This window comes from Entelurus aequoreus, linkage group LG22 (genome assembly GCF_033978785.1).
Source record: "Entelurus aequoreus isolate RoL-2023_Sb linkage group LG22, RoL_Eaeq_v1.1, whole genome shotgun sequence".
NCBI lineage: Eukaryota > Metazoa > Chordata > Actinopteri > Syngnathiformes > Syngnathidae > Entelurus > Entelurus aequoreus.
Genome location: NC_084752.1, coordinates 33,789,864 through 33,802,128, shown reverse-complemented (window position 1 = coordinate 33,802,128; position 12,265 = coordinate 33,789,864). Strand labels below are relative to the sequence as shown.

The following is a 12,265-nucleotide window of genomic DNA, read 5'->3' as shown; positions in this document are numbered from 1 at the left end:
CTGGAAACCTGGATGTGACACACTTACAGACTTTCTAATTGGTCAAACGGTAGATGGCAGGATATCGAAATGAAAACAATAACAATATTTCGGGGCTGTATATCTAATTTTGATATGAGCACATCGCGGCTTAACTACTGTTATCAGTAATAGAGGTATTGGAAAATAACTTGATTTATTAATGCTGTGGTAACTTGTGCTCTTTTTCAAGGACCACTGGAAAAGGTTCTTAGCCGAAATACACTTTATTAAAGTACTGCAGAGTTACTATTAATACAGACACGGAGCCGACGTAACATTGCTGTCTATCGGAGGATCACGTACACAACACAGCAGTCCTAGGGACATCACATAGTAAACAGCACATGCGAAAATCATCCATTCCTTATCCTACAGCGACACCAAGTGGGCACTTGGCTATATTGCCGTTGTTCTAATGAGTGCAACTTAATAATGCTTTCATGAATGTTCACATTATAACACTTCTCCCCCTTTAGATTCCAACATTCCCAAAAATATAAATGGACTTTGAGAAAACCCAAAACGGTGGTTATCATTAGCTGGCGTACACATAAACTTAAAGTACTGTCTCAGCAACTGTTTAGCAATATAAACCTGAAAACATGAAAACATGGCAGATTTAAACTTTCAGTCACACATTCAGTCTGTCTGGAGGTTTGCGAGTGCGATGCGACCTTCGCACTACCTCTGGTGACCCAGCAGACACCGCTGGTGTGGGTGACTTCGGTGGATCTGGTGTAGGGAGACTGGGAGAGGTCTGGATGTCAGTGTGAGAGTGTCCATCCTCTCCAGAGGAAACAGAAGCCTCTGTCCTTGTCTCAGACTCTGGCGAACCCACCCCTACTGCTGTTGGTCCAGCCCCTGGAAACTCAGTGGAACTGTCTGTCTCTGAGCCTGTATCCTGCCGCAGGCGCACATGGTCCTGATGTCTGCGGAAGATACGTCCATCAGTCAGCTTAACAACGTAGGAAACTGGCCCACTCCTCTTGAGAATAATCCCAGGTAGCCACTGCTGGTTGTTGTTGCTGCTGAAGTTTCTCACATAGACACAGTCATCTGGTTTCAACTGTCTCTCACGTGCATGTTGATGTCTTTCTTTCTGTTTTTCCTGCTTTCCCTGCACTTTTGCCTTCATGTCCGGACGCAGCAGGTCCAGTCTTGACTTGGGCCGACGCCCCATCAGCATCTCTGCTGGCGTGCGCCCCGTTGTAGTCTGTGGCGTGAGGCGGTATTTAAACAGGAATCGTGAAAGCTGAGTGCTGAGTGAGTCACCTGTCATTCGCTTCAGGCCCTCCTTCACTGTCTGAACAGCCCGCTCCGCCAGTCCATTTGAGGCTGGGTGGAAAGGAGCTGTTCTTATGTGATGAATGCCGTTCTGTTGCATGAACTCACTGAACAACTCGCTGGTGAAAGTCGGACCATTATCAGTGACTAGTGTGTCAGGCAAGCCGTGTACTGCAAACACTTGCCTGAGTTTGTCGATGGATGTGGGGGCTGTGATGTTGCTCATGATGTGGGCCTCAATCCATTTAGAATGCGCATCCACCATTAGGAGAAACATCTGCCCCTTAAAAGGGCCCGCAAAGTCCATATGTAGCCTAGACCAGGGACGGTCTGGCCACTCCCATGGGTGCAAAGGAGCAGGTGGAGGCATGTTCTGATTAATCTGACACTGCGTGCATCCTTTCACTTTGTCCTCCAGATCCTTATCCAGTCCTGGCCACCAGACATAGGATCTTGCGAGGCTTTTCATCCGCGATGCACCTGGATGAGTCTCATGTATTTCCTCCACAATCTGTGAACGGCCTGGGGGAGGTACAATGACCCTCGCACCCCAAAAGATGCAGCCATCTTGCAGACTCAGTTCAGTTTTACGTTTAGTATAAGGCCTCAACTCCTCTCCTTCTATCACACTGGGCCAGCCTTGTAAAAGGAAAGTTTTTACTTGGGACATGACTGGGTCCCTCTCTGTCCACTGTTTGATCCGGGATGCTTTCACAGGTGTCTCTTCCAGCTTTTCCAGTGAGAAAACAGTCTCTGGAGGCACATAAGTAACAGCAGGCGTGTCAGGTAAAGGCAGCCGACTCAGTGCATCGGCATTTGCGTTATCCTTACCTGCTCTGTACTCTATGGCGTACTGGTAGGCTGACAGTGTGAGCGCCCAACGTTGTATCCTGGCTGAGGCCAGCGGTGGGATACATTTGGTCTCACTGAACAGGCTCATCAGTGGCTTATGGTCTGTGTAGATCTTGAATGCGCGACCATAGAGATACTGATGAAAGCGCTTGACAGCGAACACGATGGCCAGACCTTCTTTGTCTAGCTGTGAGTATCCCTGCTCCGCTTTTGTCAGGGTACGTGAAGCAAAGCCAACCGGCTTCTCTGATCCGTCCTCCATTACATGCGAAAGAACTGCCCCGACTCCATAGGGCGAGGCGTCGCATGAAAGTGTTATCTGTTTATCCGGGTCATAGTGAACCAGGAGCGTTGCTGAATGGAGGAGCTCTTTCACTTCCTTGAAAGCTGCCTCCTGCTCCTCACACCACTGCCATTTCGTGTCATTGTGAAGCAACTTGTACAGTGGGGCCAAAACTTTTGAGAGGTCGGGCAGAAACTTGCCATAATAGTTCACCATGCCTAAGAACGATCTGAGTTCAGTGATGCATTTGGGGTTTGGAGCTTCCTTAATAGCTCTCACTTTGTCTTCCACTGGGCAGAGTCCCTGTGCTGTGATCCTGTGTCCCAGATAGGTCACACTTGGTGCTAGAAACACACATTTGCTGCGCTTTAATCGCAGCCCTGCTTCTGAGAGTCTCTTCAGCACCTCTTCCAAGTTAGCCAGATGCTCCACCTCCGTGGCCCCTGTGACCAAAATATCATCTAAGTACACTGCTACATGCGGAATCCCCTGCAGCAGAGTGTCCATTGTTCTTTGGAAAATGGCAGGACTGGATGCCACTCCAAACACCAGGCGATTGTATTTGAATAAACCTTTGTGTGTGTTGATCGTGACGTACTCTTTTGAATCCTCGTCGAGCAGTAGCTGTTGGTAGGCCTGGCTCATGTCCAGCTTTGTGAACAGCTTACCCCCTGCCAGGGTCGCAAACAGGTCGTCTATGCGTGGCAATGGATACTCCTCCAGCTTAGAGACCTGATTCACTGTGACTTTGTAGTCCCCGCATATCCGTGCAGTTTTGTCCTCCTTTAACACTGGAACAATGGGTGCTGCCCACCTTGAAAACTGGACGGGCTTGATGATGCCCAGCTTCTGTAATCGTTCCAGTTCCTCTTCAACTTTGCCTTTCATGGCATAGGGCACTGCTCTGGGCTTGAAAAACCTAGGTGTGGCTTCAGGGTCAACATGGAGCTTTACTGTCATGCCCTTAAGTGTTCCCAGCTCATCCTTGAACACATCACTGTATCGCTGCAGAGTGACCTCTGTTGTGCTTGCATATTTTATTTCATGCCAGTTGAGTCGGATTTTTCTAAGCACATCGCGGCCCAAAAGACTGGGCCCTCTGCCTTTAGCGATCACCAGCCTGCCTTTAGCTTTTTGACCCTCTGCTAAAATGTCCACATAAACCACTCCCAAATGAGGAATGGGCTGCCCTGTATAGGTCCTAAGTTTGAGCTTTGATGGGCGGATGGGAGGCTGGTTAAACCCCCACGTCCTCCTGTAAGTGTCTTCACTGATAACGGAGGCTGTAGCTCCTGAATCAATCTCAAACTTAATGTCCTGCCCTCCTACAGTGACTGTTGCATAGTAAGGCTCAGGTGGTTCTTCATCCGTTTCCACACCAAACATGTTAAAAGAACACACAGCCTCTTTATCTTCTTCATCTAGGTGATGTGTGGCTGCCTGAGCCTGCTGCATTTTTCCCAGCCCCGGCTTGCCCTTCCCCTTTGAGCTTCTGCACTTTTTGGCTAAATGTCCCTTTTTGTTACAAGCATGACAAACAACGTCTTTAAATTTACAGTCATTTGCATAGTGTCCCCCTCCACAACGAAAACACTCCACTTTTCTTTCATGCTTACCAGTCTCTCTCCTGACATGGTGCACTGCTGCTGTTTGTGCTCCTCCATGTCCTTTCTGGATATCCTTGGCATTATTAGCAGCCATCTCCATGCCTTGGGAGATTTCCAGAGCTTTCTTGAACGTCAGTGGTGGAGTTTCCCCCAGCAGGCGGCGTTGTGTGGCGTCATTATTAATGCCGCACACTAATCTGTCACGTAGCATATCATCTAACACTGCCCCGAAATCACAATGTTCTGACAGCTGCCGTAACTCGGCTACAAAGTTAGCCACAGACTGACCTTGCCTCCTGAAGTAGCTGTGAAACTTGAATCTTTGGACTATCACAGAAGGTTTTGGATTGTGGTGGTTTCCCACGAGCGTGACAAGATCATCATATGGGATCTCTCCCGGTTTCCGCGGTGTGGCCAAGTTCCTTATCAACTTATAAGTCTTTGCTCCACACGCACTCAGGAGAATAGAGCGCTTTTTATCCTCTTCTGTAATCCCATTAGCAGAGAAAAAGTGTCCCAACCTTTCTTCATACTCCGTCCAGTCCTCGTGTCCCTCCACAAATTCACCGACAGTCCCATATGTAGCCATCCTAGCTTGAGGCTCCCTCTCCACGCAGCTCTTCTGTAGCTCCGGGTGCCTTTTTTATTTCCTCTTCAAGCTGCTCCTCTGCAGCCGCCGACACACACTGCCGTCCTCCGTTCTGCTTCACTGCTGCGAACTGCGTCTCTCCTCTGTGTTTTTCCTCGGCGCCGTCGGTCACGCACGGCCGCCTAGCTTACTTAGCACTCTTAGCTTAGCTTACAAAACAACAAACCGGAGACACACGAAAAAAACAAAAACCAGTTCACCTCGTCGCCAAAAATATGTGGTAACTTGTGCTCTTTTTCAAGGACCACTGGAAAAGGTTCTTAGCCGAAATACACTTTATTAAAGTACTGCAGAGTTACTATTAATACAGACACGGAGCCGACGTAACATTGCTGTCTATCGGAGGATCACGTACACAACACAGCAGTCCTAGGGACATCACATAGTAAACAGCACATGCGAAAATCATCCATTCCTTATCCTACAGCGACACCAAGTGGGCACTTGGCTATATTGCCGTTGTTCTAATGAGTGCAACTTAATAATGCTTTCATGAATGTTCACATTATAACAAATGCCTTTTGACATTTCAAGGCCATTTAATGATGACTTGACATGACATTCAAAAAGAAGTCAACAAAGACTGTCAGCCATTCGAAAACTTAAAGGACTATACGTTGCACCTCACCTCCTGTTATTACTATACCAAAGCATCGTTCAACCCATCCTTCTGTACTGTTCCACATGTTTTTTCACTATGCTTTCTGTAACTACAATCAAACTCACACGCATTACAAACATAGCAGCTAAAATCATCGGCCTACCCACACCCAACATCTCGGATTTAAACCACAGGTCCATCATTCGACTGGCAAACACAATAGTCCAGGATATGACTCACCCACTACACCAATACATCTATCCTACTACCATCAAGGCGCAGGTACAGAACTATCAAATTCCGGAGGGCCCGCCTCGGGACAAGCCTTATCCCTGCAGCTATAGCTGCCCTAAACAGCAGGCCCGGCCGACCTGTCTGACAAGCCTGTAAATGTGTGTTGGTCATGTATGATGTCTTTTTGTTATTTTTGTTTGTGATGTATAATGTCTATTGTTCAAATGTACGGCAGTGAAAATTAATTTCACCAACGGGGACCAATAAATCTAAATCAATCAAATCAAAATTACTACATATGGCACCTTTAACATATAGATAAATACATGTTTCATAAAAAAGACCCATTTTAATTCTTAAAAAAACACAAACTTCACTCAACAAAATATAACTTAAAATGTGAAAAACAGAAGGAAAAAGCAGCATCCAGGTGAGGTTTTAGCGAAGATTGGCATTTTCTGTTACAATCCGTGCTGTTTTGGAGAAGATTATTTCTGAGGGGACCGATGTTGCTACTATGCACAGTCTACGTGTGAAAGTGCAAGTTGTTTGGTGACATTTTTACTTTACAATGTCTACAATCTGACTTTCCAGAGTGTAACATTTTCAAATATGTCAAAATTTGACTCCTTTTCCTGCTGTTAAATGTAAAATCCTCTGTCTCCCTCCTGCATCAGAGTGTGTGTGGCCCCTCGCCCACACCGTCACACAGACACTGCTGCGACCTCACATGTCGACCAATGCGGCTTAAAAGACATCTAAAAAAAAAGAAGCTTTCGATTGGGAGCCGGCTCACGATCCCGTCGTTCACTTCAACCGACCCATCACTAAAGAAACTCAGCTCGCCGCAGCCAAACAAAGCCACAGGACATGATAATATTCCCAGCAGACGCAGCTGTCACGATTGCCCCAATGGTTGCTCATATCACCAACTTGTCTATCAATCAGTGTCATGTCCCACAAGAATTCAAGCTGGCGAGAATATCACCTCTGTATCAAAAAAGGAAGCAAATTAGACCCCGGCAACTACCGGCCTGTTTCCATCCTTTGCTCCACCTCAAAGGTTATGGAGAGGTTAATATATGAGCAAATAGATAATTATCTATCACATCGCCAGCTCCTATCCGAATTTCAATCAGGATTAAAAAAATCACATTCCACCGATACTGTTAGAATAATTGTGTCTAAGTTATCACAAAAACTTTGTGTTACATTGAGTGCCCGGTGAGAAGCAAAAGCTGTCTTTGAACCTACCAAGAAGAGGGCTTGTAAAACTCCACTGTGTGGGGGGAAGCAACATGAAGGTGTTTCTGTTTCTTTCATGTATTGTAATCAACAGAAATATATTGTCGTGACCCAAGAACTACAAAGCGGAAAGGAAGCAGGACCAGACTCCCCTCCAGGCTGCGCTTTTTGAACTCTTTTACGAACCTCTTTTTGAACTCTTTTACGAACCTCTTTTTGAACTCTTTTACGACCTCTTTTTTGAACCGACCTTTTCTTTTGAACTGTTTTGGAATCAAAGGCGATGGCTGTTTACGACCCCGTCCTTTTGGAAGCAGCTGTTGCCATGTGGTCAGTGAAGGTCCAAATAAAAGAAGGAGGCGTGCAATCTTTTGGCAGAGCGTGATGGCACTGTACAAGGGTACATATGTACACGTTTCTCCTCACTGAGCCGAATTTAATTATGTCTCTGTTTGAGTCTTTGCTTCTTGTCCTGTCTCTGTTTGAGTCTTTGCTTCTTGTCCTGTTTAATAGATGTCATCAGTGTTTGAACCTGACAGATACATGCCTACTATACCTAACTGACTACATCAGGCGAGAGATAGACATAGGTAAGTACTGTGGAATGGTTATGCTGGACCTTCAAAAGGCATTTGACACAGTTAACCACACAATACTGTTAAAGCTGAGTGCAATCGGTTTTCACAGCGCAGCCACAAACTGGATGAAATCTTACCTTGAGGATAGAGTACAGGTGGTCGAGGTGAACGGATCACTGTCCTCTCCCCTCAAGGTGAGCTGTGGTGTCCCACAGGGGAGCATTCTGGGACCATTGTTATTCTTGATTTACATTAACGACATTAGATCAGCATGTAACAGCAATATCTTCCTGTTCACGGACAATTTTGCGATCCTGGACTCGGACAGGGACAAATTGACGGTTGAAAGTGCACTCAGCACCCAACTAAGTCATCTCTGTCTCTAGCTTTCCGATAACAAACTGTCACTACACCTGGGTAAAACAGAGTCCATCCTATCTGGGTCCAAGCACAACCTAGGTAAATCCCCAGGCTTTATGATTAAAGCAGGGGATAGCATAATCACCAGTAAAGACAAGGTCGTTTACCTAGGTTGTATATTTGACAACACTCTCGGTTGAAAAAATGGCATTAAAAGCAATCACCAAGATCAATAATAAAACTAGTTTATCAACATGGATACACTTAAGACCCTTGCCGGTGCCCTCTTACAGTGTCACCTCATGGTTCACCAGGATCCCCAAGCCACTAAAAACAAAACTGCAAACTTCCCAAAACAAGCTGGTGAGACTCCTGCTCAATCTCCCATACAGGACTCACCAAATTCAAGCCCACTTTACCAAATTGGGATGGCTAAGAGTTGAGGAAAGAGTACACCAAATTGCAATGTGCCTGGTATTCAAAATACTCAGCTTAACTATTTCATCAGAGTAAGTGATGCTCACAGGTACTACACGAAAGGGAGGTCCTCAGACCTCGTCCCCCCCAAATTCAAGATTCTCATGGGAAAAAAAGCATTGTACTATTTTGCCACCACACAGTGGAATGCACTACCAACAGACCTTAAAATTCCAACTTCCCGACTAATTTTTTAAACTGCCATAAAATCATGGCTAGACCTTTACCTGATCTGAACCAAAATTGATGCCCAGCAACTCTTCGAAGCATCAAACAGGTTTATATGTGGTTATAGTGTATATGTAATTTCTCATTCTGTTTTGCACACTCTTGGAGTCAACATGTGCATAGTCATGTACATAGTTTCATGGACATAGTGTATATACCGCCCCACCTCCCATTTTTTGTATATATTGTTTTCCAAATCACCTGACATGTATACTGTCTATATGTACATAATGTATCCATTTTTTTAACGTAATTTTGTATATACATGTTACAGGTTATATATATATTTTATTATTGAATGTATCAAATGTGATGTTTATTTAATGGACCACAATGGAAAAAAGCCTTTTGGCTTTTTGTGCCTTCCATTTGCCTTTTTAAAGCATTACATGGATTCAATTCTTTAAGATGTCAATAAAATGATCAATCAATCAAACTAGTACTGATCCCTAGGAGATGACCTGTGTTCGCCTAGCTTCACGTATTGCTTCCTGTTGGTTAAATACCTTCTTACCCAGTTTAAAACCAACCGTCTGATGCCAGAACGTTCTAATTTGTGTCAGAATTGTTACTGACAGTTTAGTTATGTTTGGGTTTTCCTGTGTGTTTGTGTTTATTTCCTGTCAGCACTCTTATTTTAGTTCTATTTCCTGCATGTCTCCACAAGCACTCGTTTCCTTCACCTGTCCCTGATTGGCAGCCTGGCACACCTGGTTGCAGTTGCCAATCACGGTACTATTTATGCCTGCCTCGCCCTCCAGTCAGGGCTCGATGGTTGTTCCCTGGTTCCTGCTTTCCCTGCATGTGCACTTACCAGTTGCATTATTTCCTTTTTGACATTGAAGTCATGTTTTCCTGCGCTACGCCTGCCATCTCTGCATCTTGGGGTTCAAGACCGACAGCACCTGACATTTAGGGGCTGGATCCGCATGTCAATTTTATTTCATTAGCGACTACGGACCAAGTGCTGTAAATATATTGTGTAAACATGGCTGATATGTATGTCAAATATGAAGATATGTCAAATGATGGCTATCTAAGCATGTATGTTGGGAAGTACTATGTCAGTGTGCGAATGAAGTAACATCCATGGAGCACATGTGAGCAACATCAGACATGCACACTGTGGCCACACCACCGGTCTCAAACCCGACTTGATAACAAGTTAAATATTTTATTATAATCATCAAATGAAAGCAGTCCTTTACATGAGATTGTTTTCTAATGTAAGTGATTTGGCCCTCTTACAATGAAAATTACAGAAAAATGTTGTTTTTCATAAGCAATCTACTAGTATTGTATGTCTTTAGAAATATTGTGTACCCCTTTCAGAGATCACATTTAGTTCCCCTTCAAACATTCTCATGTTGCGCAATGAGACGTAAACATTAGAAAAGTGTACATCCCTGTAGCTTTTTGTCTGTGAAATATACCTTTTTATGAGCATTTCTTTAATCTCAGAACAGAATTTCATGAATAACATTAATAAATTAACATTCTTAATTAACGGCAGTAGAATAAGCACACATTTGATTGGGGAGTCATAGTGTAACGACCTGATATTTTACATTGTTTAAGTGGCGTTGGAGTTTTTCGACTCTTTATGTGACCATAACAGACGCGCACCTGTCTCAAACCCGACTTAATAACAAGTTAAATGTTTTATTATAATAATCAAACGACAGCCGTCCTTTTCATGGGATTATTTTCTAATATTTATGATGTGGCCCACTTACAATAAAATAAAAAGAAGAAGGGAGTTCCTCAGACCTCGCCCCTCCCCCCAAATTCAAGACTCTCATGGGAAAAAATGCATTGTACTATTTTGCCACCACACAGTGGAATGCACTACCAACAGACCTTAAAATTCCAACTTCCCTACTAAATTTTTAAACTGCCATAAAATCATGGCTCAACCTTTACCTGATCTGAACCAAAATTGATCCCCAGCAACTCTTCGAAGCATCAAACAATTATATGTGGTTATAGTGTATATATAATTTCTCATTCTGTTTTGCACACTCTTGGAGTCAACATGTGTATAGTCATGAACATAGTGTCATGTACATAGTGTATATACCCCCCCTCCATTTTTGTATATATTGTTTTTCAAATCACCTGGCATGTATACTGTGTATGTGTACATAATCTATCTATTTTTTTTAACGTAATTTTGTATGTATATGTTACAGGTTATATATATATATATATATATATATATATATATATATATATATATATATATATATATATATATATTTTATTATTGAATGTATCAAATGTGATGTTTATTTAATGGACCACAATGGAAAAAAGCCTTTTGGCCGTCCTTTTCATGAGATTATTTTTTAATATTTATGATGTGGCCCACTTACAATTGGAAAAAAAAAAGAAAAATCTTGTTTTTCATAACAATGTACTCATATTGCATGTCTGGGTAGGGGTCCTACTTTGGAAATAATTTGTACCCCTTTCAGAGATCACATTTAGTTCCCCTTAAAACATTCTCATGTTGCACAATGAGATGTAAACATTAGAAACGTGTACATTTTTTGTCTGTGAAATATATCGTTCTTTGAGTATTTCTTTCATCTCAGAACAGAAATTCATGAAACACATCAATAAATTAACATTCTTAATTAATGGCAGAAGAATAAGCACACATTTGATTGGGGAGTCATAGTGTAAAGACCTGATATTTACAGTTTTTAAGTGGCGTTGGAGTTTTTCGACTCTGTATGTGACCATACTAGACGCGCACCTGTCTCAAACCCGACTTACAGGCCTACTGAAATGATTTTTTTTTTATTTAAACAGGGAGAGCAGATCCATTCTATGTGTCATACTTGATCATTTCGCGATATTGCCATATTTTTGCTGAAAGGATTTAGTAGAGAACATCGACGATAAAGTTTGCAACCGCTGATAAAAAAAGCCTTGCCTGTACCGGAAGTAGCGTGACGTCGCAGGTTGAAGGGTTCCTCACATTTCCCCATTGTTTACACCAGCAGCGAGAGCGATTCGGACCGAGAAAGCGACGATTACCCCATTAATTTGAGCGAGGATGAAATATTTGTGGATGAGGAATGTGAGAGTGAAGGACTAGAGTGGAGTGCAGGACGTATCTTTTTTCGCTCTGACTGTAACTTAGGTAAAAGGGCTCATTGGATTCCACACTTTCTTCTTTTTCTATTGTAGATCACGGATTTGTATTTCAAACCACCTCGGATACTATATCCTCTTGAAAATGAGAGTCGAGAACGCGAAATGGACATTCACAGTGACTTTTATCTCCATGACAATACATCGGTGAAGCACTTTAGCTACGGAGCTAACGTGATAGCATCGTGCTTAAACGCAGATAGAAACAAAATAAATAAGCCCTTGAATGGAAGGATAGACAGAAGACCAATAATACTACTGTTGTGTTTTTAGTGTTTTCCTGCCTTCTCCTTGTCTGCACCTGTGTTTTTTAGCGATTCGTCCTCGGCGAGGGGCGGACCTGGTGGCGCACCTGCTGGCAATTAGCTCACCAGTATTTAGGCTCGTCACTCACTGCTTGACCTTGCTGGTTAATTTTCCTGAACCCCGCACGCGCATGTGCCTGCATCATCTGTCTTGGTACGTGCCTTTTCTTAGTCCTGTTTATCTTGACCTCGTTGTGTTTGTTTCCTAGCCACCTTGATTTAAAGAAGACTTTTGCTGTGCTTTGCGCGCCCTGGCTTTCCCCCCGCCGACAACAGAGGAACCTGTTTTGTTAGTTTCATGGCGTGCACTTCTGCCCCATCGCCTTTTCTTATCCCTTTTTGGACTTATTAAATTTTTTCCCTTTTTGTATTCAACCTT

General features: G+C 43.4%; 1 protein-coding gene across 1 annotated transcript; it reads right to left on the bottom strand.

Moving 5' to 3' along the window:
- Positions 1 to 368: 368 nt before the first annotated feature.
- LOC133639332 (uncharacterized protein K02A2.6-like) lies at positions 369 to 4,796 on the bottom strand. The gene has a single exon (XM_062032567.1). The coding sequence runs from the start codon at positions 4,634 to 4,636 to the stop codon at positions 653 to 655; it is 3,984 nt and encodes a 1,327-aa protein (XP_061888551.1). The 5' UTR covers positions 4,637 to 4,796; the 3' UTR covers positions 369 to 652.
- Between the last annotated feature and the right edge of the window lie 7,469 nt (positions 4,797 to 12,265).